Genomic DNA, 25770 nt, shown 5'->3' with positions numbered 1-25770 from the left:
AGCAAAGAGAAAAACAACTGAATTCACAGGAGTGGTAACAGCACTTAAGTTCACAGCATAACCTTCTCAAGTATTAAGAAAAATTACATGAGCAGGGCTAGGGGCAGAGTCACTGGCTCTAGCTTTATTCTTTTATTGTTTTCTTCTAAAAAGTCAGGAAACCTGCCATGTGCTGAAAATGCACAAACCAAATTAAGCAAATAACACCTTTTTGAAGATTATTTTTTTCCATTCTGTTGCTCACATTAGTAACCTGAGAAGAAATACAACTGGCAAATACACACATGACTACACCAGTATTTACAAAAACATGTTTGTCTCAGTATGTAGAAAAAAAGACTGGACCACCTGTTAATGACTAAATTTATTTCACTGGGTTGATCTTTAATTATTAATTAATTAACCACAGTTAAAACTTACTGAAGGTTACTTAGCCAGGCACATTACATTCATCATCTCTAACCCTTATAATGATACCAACTAAGTATTATAACTACAGTTCAAATGAAAACACCTCAGGCTCCAGAAGTTAACAAGATTGTCCAAGGTCACTGGGAGGGGATTTGAACTGAACTCTGATTCTCAAGTCCTTGCTCAAGCCACTTCTGCACTGTAGAGCCCCTGTCCCCCAAAATGGCTATTTAAATAGGTGCAACACTCAACAAGATATTTAAGCTCAAGTATATTTGTTTAGAATAACTAACCATATTCTAATTATAGATAAAATTCTATATTATATGTATTTCAAAATATATCCATATGTACAGAATGTAGGAAAGCATACTATCATTCAAAAAATGGTTCTGCTGGGGCGCCTGGGTGGCTGGGGCGCCTGGGTGGCTCAGTCATTGAGTGTCTGCCTTCGGCTCAGGGCGTGATCCCCGCATTCTGGGATAGAGCCCCACGTCAGGCTCTTCTGCTGGGAGCCTGCTTCTTCCTCTCCCTCTCCCCCTGCTTGTGTTCCCTCTCTCTCTGGCTGTCTCTACCTCTGTCAAATAAATAAATAAAATCTTTAAAAAAAATGGTTCTGCTAACAATTTTCACTTAACTGTAGGAAATCAGTTACTCTCAAGATACAGCCTGTAGCGTGACAGGAAACTAGCCTTTTGCCTACACACTGTCCTATCTATGCTTCTTTCTTAAAACAAAACCAGGGTGTGGGGGGGTGAGACTGTGCCTAGGTAAGACAATGTGTTTCCCAGCCTCGCCTCACTTAGGCATGTCCAGGGAACTGTAAACAAATGCAGTTCTGTGATGAGCATTTTGAAAGATGGAGCAGAATGAGCTGAAGAGTGAGCCTTTTAGGCTTTTTCTCTGGGCTGGCTAGACTGCAAACATGATGACCGCATTGGCAAAAGTCATTCAGGACCACAGGGAATCACGAAGATCTTGGCAGGCCCTAACATCTGTAAGCGGCTGAAATAACTGCAGTGGCTAACATCTGGGCTTCCTACAAAAAGAAAATGACCTGTGTGTGTAAGCCAGTATAGATTATGTGAACTTCAACTGAATGCAACTGTTAACACAGTAAGTGATCCTCTGAGGAACTTGAGGGTCACTGACATAAAAAATGAACAAATACAGCTTGGGGGCGCCTGGGTGGCACAGCGGTTAAGCGTCTGCCTTCGGCTCAGGGCGTGATCCCGGCGTTATGGGATCGAGCCCCACATCGGGCTCCTCTGCTGTGAGCCTGCTTCTTCCTCTCCCACTCCCTCTGCTTGTGTTCCCTCTCTCTCTGGCTGTCTCTATCTCTGTCAAATAAATAAATAAAAAAAAATTAAAAAAAAAAAAAGATGAACAAATACAGCTTGACAGCCAAAGATGGACCCTCTGTTTTTATAACTGATTAATAAAGTTTACTGGAACTCAGCCACACCCACTCATTCACATATTTCCTTGAGCACTACAATGGCCTGCTTGAAAGGCTGCACCAGAGACCACGTGGCCTGAAGAAGCCTACAACAGTTCCTATGTGGAAGGCTTGAGGGAAAAAGTGATCCCTTGATCTGGGGAACTGCTCTTCAAAATGTGAGGCACAGACTGGCAGCATCACTCTCACCTAGAAGCTTGTTAAAAATGCAGATGCTTAGGGCCTGCTTCAGTCTTGCTGCACCAGAATTTCTAGGGGCAGTGGCCAGAAAGTGATTGTTACACACACCAGTAAGGTTGGAAAGACCTCTCTAGTGCTTTAATGTACATAAGAATCCCCTGGGAATTCTGCTAAAATGAAGACGCTTTGCCCTGGGATTCACTAATACAAACAAGTTCCCACATGAAGCCAATGCTGCTGGTCCATGGCTAATACGTGGAGTAGCAGCACTGCCCTGAAACTGCTGCACAATGTGCAATTCTACAAGACCAGTGGCTCTCCACGAAAAACTAGTGAGTGACCTACGGAAGGATATTAAATCTGGTATTCATAAAGAGAACACATAAGAACTTAGTACACTGAGCTCTCTAAGATGTGAGTCACTTAGAAATCTGGTTTGTCACTCAATACTTGTGAAGGATACAGAACTCCTATTGATCATGTGAAAGATAGCTCAACTCCTGCAATTTTCAGAAAGAACATCACTGTGCATCAATGCACTTGAGTTGTATGGTACAACTTACTTTTTTGTTAATTATAAATTAGTTTTATTACTACTTTGTTTCAAGTTGTTTAGCTATCCCTACAGAGTAATGATTCATGTGCAGCAACAGTACTTTTGAGCTAAAATTTTTATATAACCAGACATGCCATAAATTTTGCCTGTCTCTACTGATAAGGCAAGATGTTTTGATGAACTATTCTCTATGATCACACTTGCTTTCACAATAATATTTCGTTGTTACTACTGGATTATTTTCCAATGGAAATGGAAAATGTACGAAAAAGAGCCCTTTACCCTGCCTGAGTGGGTTGGGGGTCATAAATATGTTCAATGGTCACTTCCAACTGCTGTTTTTTTAAGTGAGATAGCATATGATCTCTCTCTCACATTTATAGAAATGGTGGGGGTATGAATTCAGAGTATTCCAATAATTCAAAGTGTCAGTGCTTAAGGGAAAGAGCACATCCTGAAAAAGACATTTGAATTAAGAGTGGGATGATCCACAGAAATTTTTAGGACACAGATAATAGATTCAGAACAATCTGAGGTGGCACAGAGTACATCAGGGGATTTTTAGAAGAACTGAAGCTATTCTTTAACTTCAGTGGAAATACTGTACCTGTCCAAGAGAATCTTGTCCAAAGGATGCTTGTCATTAGTATTATGACCCCATGTGAAATGTCTTCAAATTGGTTTTATAATAGAACTTTGATTTAAAGTAAAATACAGAGAACTATTAGACAACTAAACAGTTATTTTCCTTTACTTAGTAAAGATATGTGTGTAAGAATAATTAGTGTTCTCACATTTACTTGCATGATACAGACTTGACACCTTGCATAATCCATCACGGTAACTATTATCACTTTCTTCTTACACTCTGCCCCAAACCCGAAACTTTACTTTCTAAAATGAAAGTTACACATATATCTATATGATAATGTCCGACAATCAGATTCCAGTACAAAGTAGCTGGCAACTTATTAATCACTAAATCCTCTAATTAAAAATTCAAATAATGGCTTTCAACCTCCAATATAACCTGGAATGCTACCAAACTCACCGAAACACAAATGATTATTTTTTAACACAGCAAGATACATAGGAAACAGAAGGCCAATTCAAAATAAGATGAAGAGAAGGCCTGCCATCAAATCAATTATCAGGGAAGGAATAAATGTGTAATACTAGGGGGGAAGAGAGGAACAAGAGCCAATCTGAATTTAAGTGTCCAAGAGGTGCAATTTAAATGGGTATTTTTTTTTTACATGAAAAACCAGTCATATTTTCATTAGGTCTTGGGAAAAAATGGAACATTACATAAAAGGTATAACACTATGACATGTATCCATAGTATACTGTACCAGTAATTTTATTAAAATTTTCAAATTTTAGTCAATATTTATAGATGATATGTGTATATATTTCAAGTAGAAAAAGTTAGCATTCTTTATTAAATAGATTTATGATGTAAAAAAGTTTACAGTAACTATCTAAAATTTCAGTAAGAAGACACAAGATAATTATTGAAGGGCATGTGAAATATCTCATGTAACAAGATACTGAGAGAACTAGAATAAAGATAAAGAAAGACAGCCACACATTCTTTAACAGACTTTTCATTCAAGGTGGGAATTATAGCCGCTCACTTTGGATCCAGGCAGGCTGTGACTTTTCAGTTCAAGCCTTCAGAAACCAACAATTTCTACTTCCTGTCTCTTAGAGTACTTCCTCTTGGAACCCAGTTCTGAGAAGCCCAAGCCACAGAGAGGCCAGGTACAGAAGACTTAATTGATAAGCCTTGTTATAAAAGACAGTATGAACTGTCATGTGAGTAATCTCAGATGTGCAGCCTAGTCTTTAGATGATATGTAATTTTTTCAGAACACAGAAAACAGAGTTGAAGTTCTGAAAAAACAGGAAAGAAGAGAAAGGGGAAAAGGAAAGAAAAGAATGAAAGCAGGGAAGGTAGGAGAGAAAGACAAGAAGAATACAGAGTGGGAGAGCAAGCGGAAGTAAAAAGAAAGAATACATTTTCTCCGGAATGTTTCAGTTTTTTTTAGTTCTTAAATCTACACTGTATGTGGCCATTTTTATGGGTAAACACAGTTACATGTAACACATATTATATTCCTTCAGTAAAAATAAAAATAAGATCAAAACCGTAAAGGATTTTAATATACATACATATTTCATTTTGGTGCTTTTAAAGTTCCCAGGAATATTACATTTTCTTTGCACTTCTAAGCCAAAACTGCATCATCAAGTATAAATTTGGGAAGAAATTATGTTGTCTAAAATAATCTTGAACACTACTTCACAGGAACATTGTGAAAAATTAAAAAATGTCATGTATAAGAAGGAGTTTACAAACCATAAAATGATAACAAAAGCTTAAATACAATTGTTATATGTCTATAAAGCTGTTACTTGCTTCTTCTTAAGGATAGATATAAATAGGAACATAAACATAAAATTTAAATAAAATAACTTATTACATACCATATCCCACCCAGGGCTCAACTCTGGTGTCAACTTCTTTATTAACCCTCCCTTAAACAATCCAGTTATTAAAAACAAACAAAAAAAACCAAAAACAAAAAACCTCTTCAGAAACTTTTTAAAAAATCCTCTAGAATATAAACTTCATGAGGACAGGTAGGCATAAATGGTCAAAAATATGAATTAATCCCTATGGCATTCTACCACTTACCTATTTCCAGGAAGGGACCATAAAATAAAATATCATGAGAGGCATCCTCCTAACACAGGTCTTGAGATTTATCTAAACCATAATTATTGTTCAGATTTTTCCCACAGTCTACTAATTGCAGTTAGTCAAACACAGAGAAAATCTAGGGGAAAATTAACAGCTTCCAGGGAGAGATAACTTGTAATTGTAACACAGTTAAGTGATTGCAAAGACTAAAGGCTAAATAGAATTTACACCTTGTTACTACTATTATGTCAAAACATTAATGACTTCTTTTATCAGGATTTTATACCTCTTAAATATCTTCTTATAGAGCATTTAAATCTGCCATGATCTGAATGTCTATGTCCTCCCTCAATTCACACATCGAAATCCTATTGCCCAGTGCGATGGTATTAGGCGGTGCTTACCATCTTAACAACTCAAAAACGAGAGCCCACAGAGCTCCCTAGCCCATTCTGCCAGGTGAAAATACAACAAAAAGTCTTCCACCCCAAAAGGGCCCTCACCTGACCATATTGGTACCTTATCTTGGACTTCCAGCCTATAAGCCACCCTCTGGAATTTTGTTATAGCAGCCCAAAAGGACAAGATAAAATCCTACGATGTGATAAATATAAGTATGTATGAATATGGCAAACTTGGGATAGCCTATTTCCTTGACTCCAATATATCAATGGAAAGTAGAACTTGAAAAACTTACCACAGCTTTTAACATAGGTGTCCATAACTTCAGCACTGATCCCATTTGGCCCATTTTCACTTGGTGCGTACTTTCTAAAGAAGTTCTGAAAAGATATAATTTACATGTTTACAAATTCAATACAATCCTTAAACAAATCAGACATTTTGAAATTATAGGAAATAACCAAGTGTCTAGTCTAAAGCTCAGTCAATAATTATAAAATGTGGACTTTAAAAAGCTTATTCCAAAAATCAGTCTTATTACTATGCTTACAGACAGTTAAGATCAAAAAAAAAAAAAAAAGTATGCTGCTACTTTTACACCTTAGGGAGAACATTACACAAAATAAAATAAGTTTACTGCTATTTCTCTATACTCAATTTATCCCTTTCTTTTACTTTTCTTCTGAATGTAAACAATGAGCGTTTTTTTGTATCATACATTCTCCTTAAAGTGAACATGAGTTATTAAAATTATCTTTAAGTATAGCTACTGTTACCATTAAGAAACCCCCAGTTATAAAACAAAAAAGGGGATGAAAAGTACAGCACAGGGAAATAGTCAATAATATTGTTAATAACTTTGTATGGTGACAGATGGTAACTAGACTTATGGTGATCATTTCTTAACACCTCAAAGTAAGATAATATTGTATGTCGACTATATGCCAATAAAAATAGCTCAATAAAATTACACCCAAATTTGTAAATTAATTACAATGCAACTGCTAATAATTCTTAGAGGAAATTAATGGAAAGATAAATATAAGAGAGATGTGAACTGAACAAAGGAATTACAGGGGGACGATTAAATGCATTAGCTCTGTCCAAACAGTCTGGAAACGGTGGGGAAAATAAAAAACAAAAAATTGTTTGTTTCTGACTACGAACTGGAACTATTCCCTTCCATATTAGATATTAAAGAAAAACAGTATATATTATTTGAAAATACAAGTAACATGCTGTTTAAAAAAAAAAGTTCAGCTTTTCTGAACACCCTAAAAATTTGACAAAGGACTGTGCCTTGAATATATAAAGAATTCCTATAAATCAATAAAAACACAAACAACCCAACAGGAAAATGAACAAAAGATGTAAATAAGCATGTCACAGAAGAAATAAATGGCCTATACATATATTTTTAAATGCTCAACCTTGTGGGTAATTAGGGAAATGCAAATTAAAACCAAAATAAAATAGCAAAACTTAAAAGTCTGACAATTTTTTTTAAAAATTTGAAAATTAAAAAAAAAAGTCTAACAATACCAAGATTAGACAAAGATGTATAGCAATGAAAAAACAGAACAGTTTTTTCCAAAAACAACTACTTTGCAAAATAGCTTTTAATTATCTACTGAAGTTGAACATGAGAATAACCTATGACTTAGCAAAACTATTTACAGAGATCAGATATGAAAACCAAGAATCAATATACAAACTGCCACTGTCCTTATTTTACCAAATCATAATTACACAGAACAACATAATTGACAACTTTATTAAAAAATTACTTCAATTAGAAACTATGTTAAAGCTCTGCCTACACTTCACATCATCTTCAAAACAATCCTAGAGGTAGGTATTATTAATTATTACCCAATTTTACAGATGCAGAAACTGAGAACCGAAAGGTATGTTAGGGGGTCAAGGCCTCCTACAAGTCTGATCTGTTACATAGAGTCACAGACTCAACATATGGTTGTACCACAACTAGTACTTATTCAAGCAAAAGTATACACAGAAGGTTTAGCGTAGGAAAAATACATAGGCAAAGTCTGGAGAAACCCATGTGTAAGCCTCCTGGCTCTCTTCTGTGACGGGATACACTGAGCATATTTATTACTTTTCTTCAACAATTAAAAAAAAAAGGCAGCAATATGGCTGCAATGTTTCTGTCCAGGGAAGCCTATTGGAGACTCACCACTCAAGGTTTTTATTGGGAGCTGGTCATATAGGCACCCTCTGTCTAGCAACTGCAAAAATTCTAGAAGGAAAGCAAGTTGTTTGCTATAAATCACGTATCACAAACAGTCTAGGCACACTGAACCACCCTTATCAGTTAGGGAACACAGGAACGACACACTGAAGGCCGAGTTCCCAGGTATCACTCAAAGGCTAACCTAGCAAGCGGGCCTTTCTAAAGTCAGCTATGTTACCTCTTCTTTGCACAAAGGATTAAGAAGCAACTCAAGGTTTACAGTTGAAAAGCTGCATGGCAAAACTTCAACCCCAGGCAGTTAGATGTTTTGAGCACAAACTTTTTTTTTCCCCCCATCTCCCCCCCTATCCCACCTTCCCTCTGGTAATCATCTGTTTGTTCTCTATGGTTAAAGGCGATTTTTTGATTTATATCTTTTTTTTTTCCTTTGTTCATTTGTTTTGTCTCTTAAATTCTACATATGAATGATATCATATGGTATTTGTCTTTCTCTGACTGGCTTATTTTACTTATCATTATACTTTTCTAGATCAATCCATGTTGTTACAAATAGCAAGATGTCATTCTTTTTTTACAGTGGAATAATATTCCATTGTGTGTGGTGTCTCTGTGTGTGTGTGTATGTGTGTGCATGTATGTATATATGTGTGTGTATACACACACATCCCGTCTCTTCTTTATCCATTCATCTATTGATAGACACTGGAATGCTTCCATAATTTAGCTATTATAAATAATAATACAAATAATGCTGCAATAAACAAAGGGGTGCATATATCCCTTCAATTTAGTGTTTTCATACTCTTTGGTTCAATACCCAGTAGTGGGATTACTGGATCATAGGGTAGTTCCATTTTTAATTTTTTGAGGACCTCCATACTGTCTTCCACAGCGGCTTCACCACATTGGTTGCATTCTCACCAACAATGTACGAGGGTCCTGTTTTCTCTAACTCCTCATCAACACTTATTATTACTTGAGTCTTTGATTTTAGCCATTTTGACGGGTGTGAAGCGGTATCTCATTGTGGTTTTGGCTTGCATTTTCCTAACGATGACTGATGTTGAGCATCTTTTCATGCGTCTGTTGGCCATCTGGATGTCTTCTTTGGAGAAATGCCTGTTCATGTCTTCTGTCCATGTTTTATAGATTGTTTGGGGTTTGGGTGTTGAGTTGTATAAGTTCTTTATATATTTTGGATATTAACCCTTTATCAGATAAGTCATTTGCAAACACCTTCAGCATGTTGTCTTTTAGTTTTGTTGGCTGTTTCCTTTGATATGAAGCAGGTTTTTATTTTGATGTAGTCCCAACAGTTTATTTTTGCTTTTGTCTCCCTTATCTCAGGAGATAGATCTAAAAGGACGTTGCTACAGCTGATGTCAGAGAAATTACTGCCTGTGCTCTCTTGTAGGATTTTTATGTTTTCAGGTCTCACATTTAGGTCCTTAATCCATTTTGAGTTTATTTTTGTGTATGGTGTAAGAAAGTGGTCCAGTTTCATTCTTTTGCATGTAACTGTCTAGTTTTTCCAGCACCATTTGTTGAAGAGACTTTTTCCCACCGCATATTCTTGCCTCTTTTGTCAAAGATTAACTGACCTTGTAATTGTGGGTTTATTTCTGGGCTTTCTATTTGTTCCATTGATCTATGTGTCTATTTTTATGTCAGTACCATACTGTTTTGATTACTACAGCTTTGTAATAGAATCTAAGGTCTGGAATTAGGATACCTCTAATTCTGTTGTTCTTCAAGACTGCTTTGGATATTTGAGGTCTTTTGTGGTGCTATACACATTTTAGAATTGTTTGTTCTTGTTCTGTGAAAAATGCTGTTGCTATTTTGATGGGGATTGCATTAAATGTGTATATTGCTTTGGGTAGTATAGACATTTTAACAATATTTCTTCTTTCAATCCATGAGCATGGAATGTCTTTCCAGTTCTTTGTGTTGTCTTCAATTTCTTTCATCAGTGTTTTATAGCTTCAGAGTACAGCTCTTTCTCCTCTTTTATTCCTAGGTATTTTACTTTATTATTTTTGGTGCAATTGTAAATGGGGTTGTTTTCCTAATTTCTCTTTCTGCTGCTTCATTATTAGTGTATAAGAATGCAACAGATTTCTGTACATTGATTTTATATTCTGTAACTTTACTGAATTCATTTATCAGTGCTAGGAGGCCAATATCTCTCATGAACATAGATGCAAAAATCCTCAAAAATACTGGAAAACTGAATCCAAGAATACATTAGAAAAATCATGCACAAAATCAAGTGTGATTTATTCCTGGGATGCAAGGGCAGTTCAATATTCACAATCAATCAACGTGATATGTTACATCAATAAGAGAAAGGATGAGAATCATATGATCATTTCAATAGATGCACAAAAAGCATTTGACAAAGTATAGCATTCATTCATGATAAAAGCCCTCAACAATGTAGGTTTAGAAGGAACATATCTCAACATAATAAAGACCATATGTGAAAAACCCACAGCTCACATCATACTCAGTGGGGAAAAACTGAGAGCCTTTTCCCTAAGGTGAGGAATAAGACAAGGATGTCCACTCTCTCCACCCTCATTCAACATAGTACTGGAAGTCCTAGCCACGGCAGTTATACAACAAAAAGAAATAAAAGGCATCTGAATTGGTAAGGAAGAAGTAAAACTTTCATTGTTTGCAGATGACATGATACTATTTATAGAAAACCCTAAAGACTCCAATAAGCCTGAGCTTTTAATCACTGCATGTGACTGTTCCTTAAACCAAAGAACAGAATAACCACTTGCTTTGCCAAGAAATCAGAGTAATGCTTTTCTGCAAATTTAAACTCCATACTGGGGAGCGCCTGGGGGGCGCAGTCGTTAATCATCTGACTTCGGCTCAGGGCATGATCCCAGGGTTTTGAGATCGAGCCCCACATCAGGCTTCTCCACTAGGAGCCTGCTTCTTCCTCTCCCATTCCCCCTGCTTGTGCTCCCTCTCTCGCTGGCTGTCTCTCTCTATCAAATAAACAAACAAAATCTTTAAAAAAAAATAAATAAATAAATAAAAAACATACTGAACTACTGTGACATGTTAAACTGGGAAAGACTAAAACACACTAGCAAATATCTTCTGTCAAGTCCTTCTCCATATTATCTTTCATCTCAGGTATATCAGGTTTTCTGTGTAAATTACATACATTTTTTACATAAGAAAAAAAGAAAAATCATATTTAAAAAATGACAAAAATAGACTATTAAGATACGATAAGAACTAATCCATGTACTTAAAGTGACACACACAGCATGATCCTAGAAACTGCTTGCCTTTTCTTATATTGAAGGACGGCGATGAGTTTGGAGGGAAAGAGAGGGGTCTTAAAAACAAATGTTCAAACCATGTATGAGCAAAAATTCGTAGCACTGTTCTGAATAACAACAAAAATTGAAAACAATCAAATGATCACTTACAGTTAAACATATAGAATTTCCATAATTTGGAATATAATATAACCATAAACTAACAATTTTTAATTTAATTAATTCCTGCTTCCCTATTATATGTCAGACACTGTTTGAGGAATAGAGCATCTGTATGTACTAACATGGAAGAATTTCCACCTGTTAGCATTACTTACTGCCAAGGAAAGGAAAACAATGTGACGGAAGAGGATGATAAAAGGAGACATTCATTTTTATTCATTTTAACTGTATATTCTTTTTTAAAAATTGAAATTTTTAGAACAGTAATATATTCATGAATTGTATAACTCATTTAAAATTGGTTCTGTACCTGAATGCTTCCCTCTGTATCAAGAACTTCAGCAACAGGAACTGACTGGATAAACTGCATGAAGCCTACACAGAAATATATGCATTGCATTAAGCACAACTACTGGTTAAGCAATAAAAATAATGTTCTACTAAGAATAACCTTCATTTTCAAATGCATACACTACATACTGGAACAATTTAAAGAGGACTGTAAACAATATATTTAGACGGGCATTTAAGTCACAGGAACTATAAGAAAACTTTTCTTTCAACTAAGCTGATTGATCTGTATATTTCTCCAGGCCAGTTTCTATTACTGTGTACAAGGAAGAGAAAGCAATAGCTAAGCTTCCTAAATCTGGCACAAAAATTTCTTCTTTCTGTACTTGTACAACATATACCAATTAAAAATATTCCAAATCTAAAATCACTTTAAGAAATCTGAAATTATGTAATATCAATCACCTAAGCCTAAAACTGTATTATGTTCACTGGCTTTTTTTTGTCTAACACTCCATCCTCTGACATTTTCTGGAAATGATAGGAGAAGAAAATATAAATCCCTTAAACTACCAAAAAGAAGGGGAAGAGGACATTATATGGGAGAACAAGAAGGAGAAAAGACAAGTCTAATAAGTCCCAAAACAACAACAGTAGTATAAAACAACGTATCTATGAAAACATCAAAGTTGAATGAAGGAAACTATCGTATACTCCTTTAGAGTAAGAAATGTCTCATTCATTGCTGTATCACAAATAGGGAATAGTCTGCATTTACAAGATATTTACTGTCTTTCTCCAATGTAGTAAGAACTTTGCCATGTAAAAAACAGCTTTGACCCTGCCTTTATAGACTGCACAAGGCTGCAAGTCTTACTGGGTTAAATACTACGAAGAAAAGGGTACTACGAAAGAGAAAAGTGTAGGAAGACCTAAACCACCACAGAGATGAGAGGGCATCGGACATTTGAGCCATGTTTTGAAAGATAATGAAAGTTAACAGGTAAAGCTGTGGGAACGGATGCTAAAGATAATGACGAAAGCATAAAGCAAGGACGTTAAGGCTGAAGAGAGCATGGTGCATTTGAGAAAATGGAAGGTGACCCATGTGGCTAATGCCTGGGAAGCAAGGGGGAGACTGGCAAAAGAGAGGCTTGAGAAATAGGCACAGAAGTGTGTGACAGCACGCCAGAACTTGTAAACCAAGCTAAGGCTTTTGTCTCTGTCTGAAGAGCAAACAGAAGTGAGTAAATCAATTTATGCAGGATAGTCAAAGAGCATAAGTGCACTTTTAACAAGGTCATTCTCAGAGAAAAATAAGAAGAGGAATTACACCACCAAAAAGATGTGACGGTGGCCAGGGGAAGAGCAGGAAACCTAAAGCAGATACTTTTGCTCTCAGGTATCTAAGAGTGAGAAGCTCTGAGAGTAACAAGACTAGGGAATTTACAATAGGTTGTAGGCAAGCATTCCTAGGGAATTGTCTATCAAATTTCCAGAAGTTGTTCCATCTTAGAAAGACTTAGATGCCATAGATCCGAATTTAAAAAAAATTAGTTAATAAGGCAACATCATTTGCTGAGTGGCTTAGAGCACAATACAAAGCCACTCTGGGTCATAGTAACTCTCAAATGATGATTCAGGACACAAATTACTATGTAAGAAACTACTGTGAATTGTAACCAGTTTTGAATTCAAATAAATACAGTATAAAGGTGTTAATTTTTCCTTATAGATACACCATTTAATGTTTTCAAGAAGCAGCGAGGGAGAAAAGGAGGGAGGCCCAATCAGTCTTCAGTGCTACAAATGAATTCAATCTCTAATTTCTTAACTTTCAATTAAAAGAGGAAAAGTAGACTCACTGGACACTGAAATAACCATGTGTAACATAAGCTTACCATGTTTTGTACTGGTGGCTAATACCTTGTAGGGTGTCAACTTCAAATCCAGATTTTCCTTCCGTAGCAGCTTTTGATCAAAAGATAAAATATGTTAACGAAATATAAAGATTGTTCTGAAAGAGTTTCGTAGGCAAGTATTATAATAGCTTAATATAAGAGATTAAGATAATAAATCTATATTGAAGTTTAACTAAATTAATCAATTAATTTTACTTTGATCAAAATAAATTTATTAAGCACTTAGTTGACGGTATGCCAATTTTTTTTTATCTTATTCTAAATCACTGTCAATAGTTTTCAACTAGCAGTAGGGTTCCTCCAACTCATTTATGCAATTCTCTCTAGTCACGAAGTATTATAGAACCCAGGAAAAGGGAAATGAAGGCAACTATGCTCCTCTTAAAGCCAGGGGCAGGGATGCAATTTAAAGAACAAAAAGATCTAGCTGACTAAGAGGAAGGGAATTACTAAACCTGACATTGAGAGAACTTAACCGAGAAAAAAGTTTTAATAAAAAGAAATGCATGCAATTTCATTTTATACTCAACAGAAGAGTCACTCTGCAGTGTACAAAAACAACTACACTTGTTCAAGGTCAAGTGGAGACTGCTTCTTAGGATTGTACCTGAATGTTAAAAATACTTCGGTGTCCATACACAGCATACACACTAAACCACAGATTTCCAATATTAAAAAATGTTCCCTGACAACATAAGGTTATATAGTCACCTTGTCCATGAGTGAAATGATTTGAAGAATAAGTTGATCTTGGCGTAAATCATCTCCATGCTTAAATATAACTGGGTATTTGCCTCCATCTTCTGTCTTAAAGAATAACTGTGCAGGCATAAGAGCACTCTGGAAATAAAAATATTGTTTTCAAATTTGGATGTAAATTAATGCATGAAGACTTACTATACACAGGAGGAAATCCTCACCTGTAAGGTAAACAAGTTATAAGAACCTAAAGAAACAAGATGGGCTGGCAGCAAGATGTCATTAGATACCTCGGAGAAAACAAGCTAGCTAACAGTCAGAAGATTACATGGCATGAAGAGCAAGAGCTCTAGAGTCAGTGACAGATAGGAACAGGCTCCTCCAGGTACTAGCTGGGTAATCTCACACATGTTCTTTAACCTGTCTCCTCACCTGTAAAATAAAAATGACTTTCCCTCTGCACAGTTGCTAAGACATGTGACAGAGCAAATACAGTAAAATGTTAAGAGTCAAACAGTAGGTCCCAGTTGTTCACTTCATAATTCTTTAATCTTTGTTGTATGCTTGAAAATTTTCCCATAATATGATGGGGTAAAAGGCATCAAAAATGCTTCAGTGAATATATGTTTAGAACTTATAACCTCTTTTGGATTAAAACTCTGAATTTTAAAGTATCTTAAATTTGGCATATCCTTTTATCACCCCAAGCAAAAATATATTTTGTAAATTACCTCAAAGGCATTTGTGACCCAAAAATGGTTAAGAATTACTATGATAGAGTCATGTAGTAAATGCCCCAGAACCATTAATCCTAAACTCCAACCCAGAATTTTTAAGAATGCTCATATATTTTAAGGATTGTAAGAAAAACAAACAGAAAGACTGGATATCAGGATCGAAAATATGTCTCATGATATTTTATTGACCATCCTCTTTAGGAATTTAAGACATAATTATAATATTGCACACTTAAGGAGAAAATGGATCCAGAATCCACCTAACAAGAGTGGAAGATATACACTCCTATACCCCACTCCTACAACTCCTGCTCTGTCTTAAATATTTTTTCCCATCCTGTTACAAAAAAATGGTAAAACTACCTTTTTGATTTACTGCTCTTGTTTAGTCTCAGGGAATGAGAATACCAGAAGCTGGTCTTGTTTGAGAGTTCCAGCCCAAAGGAACACCAGTTGTACAAATGTATACCAGTTGTTACCTGTCTGTGTGTAGCTTTTAACATCTCAGCTTCCAGTGAGTTGTAAACACAAGCTAAGAAATATCTGCATTTTATCTCCTGTTCCAATATTTTTCAAATTGCAGGTTATCATCCATTAATGAATTTTAAAACCAATTAAACAAGTTGCAAGTCACATTTAAAATGTAATGCAACAGAATAATTCTTAAAAGAATAGAATATCAGAGTCCATAATATGCAGAAAGGTTCAGTGCTACTTTAAAAACTTAACATTTCAGTTGAGTGAGCTGGGCTGCCACAGGTTGCCTTTATTTTTTTTTTTTTTTTAAGATTTTTATTTATTTATTTGACAGAGATAGAGACAGCCAGCGAGAGAGGGAACACAAAGGGGGAGTGGGAGAGGAAGAAGCAGGCTCATAGCAGAGGAGCCTGATGTGGGGCTCGATCCCATAACGCCGGGATCACGCCCTGAGCCGAAGGCAGACGCCCAACCGCTGTGCCACCCAGGTGCCCCCACAGGTTGCCTTTAAATACACCCTTGAAAAAAAATCCAAACTACTTCTTACTATAATCACACCCCTTTTTATATTCATAAGTAGTTGTCCTATGAGCCCTTTCTTTTCTGGATACAAAGTAATATTCCAGTGCAACTTATGCCCTTCCATCCCTAGAATCACAAAACGTAAAACACCATGTCTTACAGAGACCTTTCTTTACGATGTCCAACACATAATGATGCTTCACAGTAATGATGCCCAGTCCTTTGGCCCAACTGGAGAAAGTGACTACCATCAGCTCTTTCTAACAATCCAAGTCGTGGCCAGCCAAAAGAAGCGTGGCATGCTACCAAGGACTAAAGAGAATTACTACCCGAACACACAAGAAAAAAATTTAAGTCACAGGAACAAATATCAGAGCAAGAAATGTTAAAAAGGTTAACCGAGACTATAACCACATGAACTTATGAACTGAATGGGTAATAGAAGTGTTGAAATTTTAAGTTTTTTTTTTTTTTAAAAGCTTACATGGAAAAAAGTAGGTGTGGCTCTAATTAATAAAAAGTTCAAAGAATTAAAGATTAAAAACAACCCAGAGATAAAAAAAAATATCTGAAACACTTCATATAAAAATATCTACTGGTAAATCAAGACATAATGATAAACAAAAGGTAATTTTTTTTATCTAGCATTTACTAAATCAAACAAAATTATAGATATTATCTGCACTGCAATGATTTTTGAAGGAGTGTCTCTGTTTTTGCTTTCTAGAATTAGGTTCCAATCATAGACATTAGAGATCCATCACAATTACCTTAAATAGTGTAGCTGTTTCTGGGATTATTCCTCTAATTTTCACCTGGGGTTCTAAAGGCAATGGGATAAGTTCCACATCTGACAAGTTCATCTTTTCATTGTCTCCAAGCAATGCCTGTAGTCTCTCGTTCTAAGAGAACAAATCAGCAAGAATTGATTGCGTTAAAATGGAAAAGTAGTTTATAAAACATATGGTAAAGACATAAAGACCAATTCTATTAACTTTGAAATGTTTCCAAAGCACCATAAAAGTACATGCAAAGTAACATGAGGGAGACAGTTGCACCTGTAAGAGACAAGCACCCACACCTGGAAGCTGCCTGACAAGAGCAGCGGCACACTTTAAGAGGAGCGACCCCTTGACTGTGAAGAGCTGGACTTACACAAGGTTAGGGAATACATTTTTCTTGCTGCAGCTGAGCATACGGAATACACTCATGCTGGATTTAAAGACTCCACTTCTGTTTTCAAAGGATGTGTGAAACCACAAAGAGAAACTCATTTCATTTGAAGCTTAATTTTGTATGACCAAATATTAAGCAAGAATTTCAGTATACTATTCCAGGACAAGTTCTGGGTTTAAAAAGTAAATAATTCACTTGGAGGAGCTTGAACCCTTCCTTTTACTGTTCACTGGCTCTGTCTGATCAAACTTTTCCTAAGATATTACCACTAATTTTCTTCAGCTCACATGCATACTGCCATTGAGCCAAGAATTCGGACACTGAAAAATTCAAGTCATGGCAAAACAGTTTTGTCATGTAGCAGCATCTATACTGTTTATATCAAGCCCTTCCATTCAATTGCAAAAGAACAATCTGCTTGAAAGCTTCCAAAAAGTCTTGCATTCTTTGAACAGGTGTGCTTGTTTTTTAAAGGGGAAAACCTGACCTGCCAATCCTAGCAGCCTAAGGCACTTCCACTTTACAGTGCTAGTAAGAGGATGCAGCATCGCAGAAGAAAACTCTGGAAGCAGTACGGTGGAAGTTCAGAAAAATAATGTTTCCAGGACCTCTAACACATAAAGTCAGATTTTTCCCCTCCAGTAATATTCCAGTTCTCCATCTAACTGTACAAAGTACAAATTAAGGTCAACTGAAAACTGACATGAACTTCTACATAACCCTTATAAAAATTAGTAAATCTACTCCCTAACCAAATGTATGATCGGATATACAAGTATGAAGTAATGTCAATCTGAATTTCAAATTATCCTATCATGACCAATTTTTAATTGATGTGCTAATAACCAATAAAACAACCAGAAAACAGATCAAAGAAAGGTGAGAAATCCAGCCACTTCTTACCACGTCCACTGCTACAAGCCCTGGGCTCCAAGCTGCCATCATTTCTCAGCTTGATAACTGCAGTAGTCCCCTGACAGCTCTTCTTCAACTTTGCCTCTTACAGTCTCTTATCAAAAACAACTAGAGTACTGCTGCTAAAACCAAAGTCAGGTCATGTCACTCTCCTGTTCAAAACCCCCAACAGCTTCTATGCTAACTCAGTGTTTAGGTCAAAGTCCTTGTAATGGCTTATAAGGATATACTGCATTTCCCTTTTATCCCTGTCCTCTGTCCTCTTCTCTTACTACTTATCCCCATTCTCCCTCCACTCCAAATACACTGGGCTTTCTCTTATTTCACAAATAAGACAGGCACACACACATACATGCCCTCACATCAGGCTTTTGTCCTTGCTGTTCCTCTGGTTGGAACAGTCTTCTCTAGAGATGCCCATGGCTTGCCCCCTCACCTGCTTTAGGTCTTTGTTCAAATGTCAACTTCCTAATGAGGCCTTCCTGACAATGCTATCAAGAGGTTAAACACTGCCTTACTACTCAAACCCAGCACTTCCTGTTTCCTTTTCCTGCTTTATTTTTCTCCATAGCATACAAAAGTATCTACTTTGTATTTCACTCACTTATTCTATTTACTTTCTCCTCCAAAGTCCCATAAGAACAGAATTTTTATATTCACTGCTATATCCCCAGAACCTAAAAAAGTATTTGGCATGCAGTAGGCATGCAATACATTTTTACAGAACAAATAAAGGAATATTATTTATTATCACCTAAAGAATCAAAAATTGAAAAGAGAATATTTAAGACCATTCAAAATGAAAGCTTAACTAAAATTTTTTTAAAGATTTTATTTATTTATTGAGAGAGAGCTTGCGCACGCGTATGAGTGGGGGCAGGGGGAGAGGGACAAGCAGACTCAAACCCAAGACCCTGAGATCATAACCTGAGCCAAAGGCAGATGCTTAACTGACTGAGCCACCCAGGTACCTTAATGAAATTTTTTAAAAGTATTGATGGAAATGCATTTTCAGTGAACTCAAATTTCTAGACTCAGAGACCACTTTCAACAGAATTCTTCCTAAACTAGAGGTCAACACAGGAAAACACTATTGCAAAAACTTTATCATTTGTTTCACCATTTTACTAATAACTCACAGATAACATTCCTACATATCTAACACTGCTGCATTCACCATGACATTTCTCCCAAACTCATTATGGAAATGCGGGGATGGAAAAGTGCTGCATATGATTTTAAATTATTAGCAGTAGTGATTTCACTGTTACTAATAATAACACAAATAATGGTAGTAGAGAGCCATCTTGGCATTTCTCCATGGTGCCAGGGCTTGTTTCTAGTAAATCTACATTAACAAAATCATTTGTCTTTTAACACACCATAAAAAATGTCTAGAAAGATTTTTAGCCAATATTGAGACTGTATTTAAGATTGTCTGATTTAAAATATCGGCTGTTTGTCAAATACAAAATATATTTTGGGAAGCTTTAAGTGATACCTCAAATGGGTACACAGTTATCCTCCAGAAGAGTTAAAACTGAGGTGCAGCCAGACTCACGTGCGTGACAAATAGAAGAGCATGTTACACAAATACAAACTGGTTTAAACATATGCCCACACTGACAGTCGCAGGGACTGACACTCCTGCAGGTGGGTATGTGGGATCACACTGCTTCCTCACATATGCACCTCTGTGGAGAGGGGCTCCAGAAGGAACAGCAGTAGGGATTTAGTTATTTAACCATGGTTTGTGACTTTTTCACAGCAATGACAAAAAGAAGTCATCTCAATAAAAATGTGTTTGTCTTCAGCCTATTTTCTCCTTCTTAACCTTGTGAACATTATTCCTTGCACATATATCTACTAGGATTTCTCTTTAGACCTGATCCCCTGCCTTTGAACTCCTGACTCCATTTTTCACCTTTTTTTCCTCTCCACTTTCCTCTCACAAGTCTACAGAACAATAGTAAAATGTGCTATGTTCTTTTACAAAGGTCACCAAGAAAGATCTGCCTGTGGTGGGACTAGATAAAGAGAAGCTATCAAGTGAATCCTTCATATTATTTGGGCTAATGATAAGGGAAAATGACATATGAAAAACAGATACTCATCTACTGTCATCAAGTAGAAGGCTCACTTGAGAGGAAGACCCATGTACTAGCCATTAGAACAGATGCAAAGCCAGTGCTGTTACTAACAACTAATTCTGCCACCGTGGGCAAGTCACAGCGGACTTTCATCTTCTCAGAGTAATTCCAGTCTCCATGATCCCTAGAGGTCCTTTCCACATCAAACACATTATATGCAAGGATGTTAAAATTCTAAAATGAGACCCATAAAGCACTACAGATTAAAAATATGGATTTAGAATGCCTGGAAACAAACCCCAACTATAATACTTACTAGCTGAGGACGCTGGACAAATTACTTAACCCCTCGAACCCACATACACTGTTGGTGGGAATGCAAACTGGTGCAGCCACTCTGGAAAACAGTATGGAGGCTCCTCAAAAAGTTAAAAATAGAGCTACCCTATGATCCAGCAATTGCACTACTAGGTATTTATCCAAAGGATACAAATGTAGTGATTCGAAGGGACACATGCATCCCATTGTTTATAGCAGCAATGTCCACAATAGCCAAACTATGGAAAGAGCCCAGATGTCCATCAACAGACAAATGGATAAAGAAGATGTGATATATATATATATATATATACACACACAATGGAATATGACTCAGCCATCAAAAAGAATGAAATCTTGCCATTTGCAATGATGTGGATGGAACTAGAGGGTATCAGGCTAAGCAAAATAAGTCAGTCAGAGAAAGACAAATACCATATGATTTCACTTATATGTGGAATTTAAGAAACAAAACAGATGAACATGGGGAAAGGAAGGAAAAATAAGATGGAAATAGAGAGGGAGGCAAACCATAAGAGACAGTGAACTCTAGTAAACAAACTGAGGGTTGTTGGGGGGGGGGGGGGTGGGTGGGGGGATGGGATAACTGGGTGATGGGCATTAAGAAGGACACTTGATGTAATGAGTACTGGGTGTTATATGCAACTGAAAAATCACTAAATTCTACCCCTGAAACTAATAATATAGTATATGTTAACTAACTTCAATTCAAATAAAGAATTTTTAAAAAATTATTTAACTTCTCTACCCCCACTTTTTCCTATAATTGAGATAATAATAGTATCTAACTTACAGAGTTGTTGTGAAGATTAAATCAATACATATATGTATACATATATATAAATTCATAAAACAGGATCCTGTACATAATCAGGCTTATAAATCTTCCTATTGCTATAATTACATAAGAATTTCATAAAATATATCAACCCGGAGAGATAGTACCAAAACTCAGTATTTTATGATACTGAAACATCATTAATCTTAAACAAAAAGCAAAGCCCATAGGTTTACCTTTTTCTTACGATTTCCGCTTTCACGCTGCACTGCCTTCATTAGATGCACCAGCCGATCTACAAACGTCTGCTGTGCAGCCAGCAAAGAACGCATAACTCTGACACACTTATCACCCTGAAGGGATTCAAGGAAAGGAAAATTAGTTCTGTGTAGCATAATGATCAGGGTTTCTTTAATAGCATGGGTGATCTTTATTTATTCTTCTAATAGCTACAAACTTCAAAGTGAAATTGAAAAAGATTAATTATCTTGATTCAGAGATAATGAGAAAGCTGCTAGCTTATTTAAACACTGCCAACTCTTCCACAGTTGAAAATTATCTGAGTCTTCAGCGAATACTCATCTATCAAAAACAGCATTTTTCTTCACATACAACCATGTGATAAGAGAGAATTCGTTCACCCAAAATGCAGTCACTCGTTGACTCAATAAATATCTGGAAGCCTATGTCTTCAGAAATGCACTAGGCATATGGCAGAAACAATATCATCTTTAAGGAACTAAAAATCTACTGAGAAAAGAAAAGCACTCAAATAGCAATGTAATGCATGCTTGCTTAGTAAAATATAAGTCATTATAATTAAATGCCATAAAGTCTTCTGTAGTGAATTCCCAGTTCATAAAATATTATAAAATACATTTTCTCATTTAATTTTCCCAATTACACTGATAAGGGTGGCTAGGCAACAGTTATCATCCTCATTTTGAAGGTGAAGAAATTTAAGCTGAGAGAAAGTGAAATTTCTTCACAGGATGACAAAAGCTGTAAGTGACAGAACGGAGGTTAGAAGAGAAGACCAACTACTTTATCTGCCAATAGGTGAATGCAGAGAAGGTCTGAGATCTGAGAACTATAGTAAAGTTTAGTCTCCAAGATCTCAATAAGACTGGATTTAAATTTGTAAGAACATGAAACATGTTTATCTGCAGTTGTAGATAAAAGATGCTATGAAGTCAACTATTTCTGTAGCAAATCACAGATCAATGCCACTGAGAGTCCTCACTGCCCGTGCACCCTCTGCTGGCTGAACTGTGCCACAGCACTTTAAGAATCACAACACCAAAGAGGAGAAAATGGTCTTACGCAGACTGTAAAAACTGTTTAAGAGGCAAAAATACAAGTTATGTAGTAAGTACCTGCAATATGAGCATTGTAAGATTTCTGAAAATGTACCTAGTCTTGATAAAACAAAAGAGAGGGAAATAGAAAAAAAAGCAAAGCTTTGGAATTTCTTTGTTCCATGGATAGGTTTATTTCATTAAATCAGGCACTTCCTGTAAAGGGCCAAGGAATAAATACTTTAGGTCTTGTTGGCCATATAGCTTCCATTTCAACTATTCAACTACTATTGCAGTGCATAAGTGACCATAAACATATGGAAACAAATGAACATGACCACGTTCCAATAAAATTTTACGAAGGAACAATGAAATTTGACTTTCACATCATTTTCATATGTCACAAGATATTCTTCTTTTTATTTTTTTTTCAACCATTTAAAACATAAAAACCACTCTTAGCTCATGGGATATACCAAAACAGGCAACAGGCCAGATCTGGCCTTCGTCCCGTGTTTTTGACAACCCCCACATGAAATGGTTACCTTCAACAATGCTTGGCTGAATCGTCTCATTACATTCAAGTACATCTCATGGGTCTTTGGGTCTCTTTGCTGAGTGTCTTGATCTTCACATTCCACTATCACATACCTTAAAAATATGTTAAGTCATTCATAAGAGGTGAAATGAAAGTCAGATTCATTTTGTAAATATTTCTACTTTTCCACTCAACCAGATTAGTTTACATTTGCAAAAATAAATGGAAGTAATGAAACACATTTTCCATCACTCTTTTAAAAGTGGAAAATTAGGGCACATACACAATCATTTATAAAAAGTAAATTAAAAATAATAATGCCTTAATTTGTATAATATCCTAGATTTTTTAAAAAGTCTGGCATCAAAAGCATTTTCTCCTAATACTTTATGAGGTACATATAGCATTACCATCTTCAGAAATCATCTAAGCTCACATATCTACCAAGTAACTTATAAACATTATTTTCAAAATCTATGTAATCCTTTTGTAAGGCTCTCTTATTCTGAAAACTTCTCTGAAGATACTTCTCATTAATATACCTCTGCAAAATGAATACAATTTTAAATTTATTTTTTCCCATCCAATCTCCCCATTTCTCAAAAATCCATAATCTTCCATTTGTGTATCATAAAATTGTGGTTTTAGAGGGTTAAAGAAATTTTAAATATATTCTTAAACCTGAACTGCTTATATAATTACCAAATCTTATAGCCAATGATTTGAATTAGATCACAGAGGCGAGTGTTCTCTAACTGTTCTGACAGGAACAAGCCATATTAATAAACACATTTTATATCACAACTCAAGACACACAGCCACATGTGTGCGCACAGATGCCCCAAAACAAAAAAGTTTCACAAAACAATATTCTAGAAAATGTTAATATTTGCTACTCTGTTCTATTTCATTTTTCTTTAAATAACAAATATTAGATTGTGAGCCTATAAATCGATTACAGTGGATCATGACATGTAGTTTGAAAAACACAGATCTATCTAGACCAACTTCCTTGTTTCATCAATAGTGAAACTTAAGAGGGGTTGTGTCTGGCCCACAGTACAATCATTAGTTGATTGTAGACCTGAAATCAGAGACTAGGACTTTGGGTTCCTCGGTCAGAACAGGACTTTGGGCTCCTGGGTCAGAACCCTTTCTGTCCCGCTAAGCTTACCCTCACACTGTTTTATCTTTAAAAATCACATGAAACTTTTCAACTCCCTGATCTATCCGATAGTGTTTTTCAAATCTCAAGTCACAGCCACTTATTATTTTCTTTTATATTATTTCTGGGAAAAAGTATAGTCTGCCAATGGAAGTTGAACTTCATGAGAGCAGAAAGCTAACCAGTCTTGTTTATACTATACCCTCAGCACTTCCAGGCCTGGCTCACAATACTCTATAGGTTATTGCTGAATGAATGAATGACTCAAATCTCACAGATCCAGACATTATCTCAATGCTGATAATTCTCAAATATGAATACATATATCCCTTTTATTGCACCAATTTTGCATTTTTACATGTCTTTTTACATTCATCCACCCTAATTTTCAAGCAGCATACCCCCTTTCCAAGACGCTGTCATTTTTAACTGAACATGTGCAAAACTGAACTTACCACATTAAATGAGTTATTTTTCTATCTCTATTGAATCTACCAATATTCCAGTCATTTGGGCTGGGAATTCCGTTGTAGCGGGGTTTACAAACTCAAGTTTTCCCAAAAATCAGGCAGGAAACATAAATGTTTGAATCACCTGACTACAAAAAGGAGAGGTGACGCAGTAGCCAGACCAGAGAACATAAGTGCTACCTAAAATCATCACTGGCACTTTGTGTTTAATTTGTGGTCCATGCACATAGAGCCAAACCTAGCTCCCGTTCCCCTGCTTCAAACATCTATACTCAATTAGTCACCAGACTGTTGATTTTTGTCCTATAAAATGCCTCTTACCATGGTTCTGTACTACTAGCCAGCCAGCAGATACCTCTCACCTGGCCTCTCCAACTCTAAAAAGAAACCCGTTATTACTCAATACAATCATCCTAATTTTTTTTTCCTTTAAACTATCTTCATAATGTCCCATCTCTATTAACAAAAACACCAAAGGTTCTCTCTATCTACCAGTTTAACACAAATTTTGTGGCCCCAGCATCGAGTTCCAACTTCCACTATCCTCAATTTACATATGCACACTACAGTCAGGTCAGTCCCCTAACCACTCCAAGCATGTGCATCCACTTGGTACTTCTGCTCAGGTTGCAGTAATATCCAGAAATACGTTCCCATCTCCATCTTTCCATATTCTACTCACCCTTCAAGTACAGGAGACATTTTATCTCTTCCAGGAAGTCTTCAGAGACCCTGACAAGTCCCTCCTTCTCGGACTTCCTAGAATAGGCCTAGCCTGTCAGACAACTTGTGCTGATGTTACCAAATGGTTTCACGTGTTTAATTCTTAGTTCCCTCCATAGGATATAAAGAAACTGATACCATAGGCCACATTTCAAAACTTCAGTAGCCCCTGACATACCCGTAACAGTCTTACACACAGAAATATTTTAAGGGCTCATAAAAGTAAAAGT

General features: G+C 36.1%; 1 protein-coding gene across 1 annotated transcript in view; it reads right to left on the bottom strand.

Annotated features, from left to right (window-relative positions):
• Window positions 1-25770, bottom strand: part of PIK3C3 (phosphatidylinositol 3-kinase catalytic subunit type 3) — a 136370-nt gene that overhangs the window by 36923 nt on the left and 73677 nt on the right. The window contains exons 17-23 of the mRNA XM_034642203.1: window positions 23190-23295; window positions 21583-21699; window positions 16819-16950; window positions 14325-14453; window positions 13593-13662; window positions 11711-11775; window positions 6011-6095 (exon numbers count right to left, since the gene is read on the bottom strand). Coding sequence (XP_034498094.1) covers window positions 6011-6095; window positions 11711-11775; window positions 13593-13662; window positions 14325-14453; window positions 16819-16950; window positions 21583-21699; window positions 23190-23295 — 704 coding nt within the window. The remainder of the gene's footprint in view (window positions 1-6010; window positions 6096-11710; window positions 11776-13592; window positions 13663-14324; window positions 14454-16818; window positions 16951-21582; window positions 21700-23189; window positions 23296-25770) is intronic.

Source organism: Ailuropoda melanoleuca, chromosome 14 (genome assembly GCF_002007445.2).
Source record: "Ailuropoda melanoleuca isolate Jingjing chromosome 14, ASM200744v2, whole genome shotgun sequence".
NCBI classification, from domain to species: Eukaryota; Metazoa; Chordata; class Mammalia; order Carnivora; family Ursidae; genus Ailuropoda; species Ailuropoda melanoleuca.
This window is presented reverse-complemented; position numbering and strand designations above follow the sequence as displayed.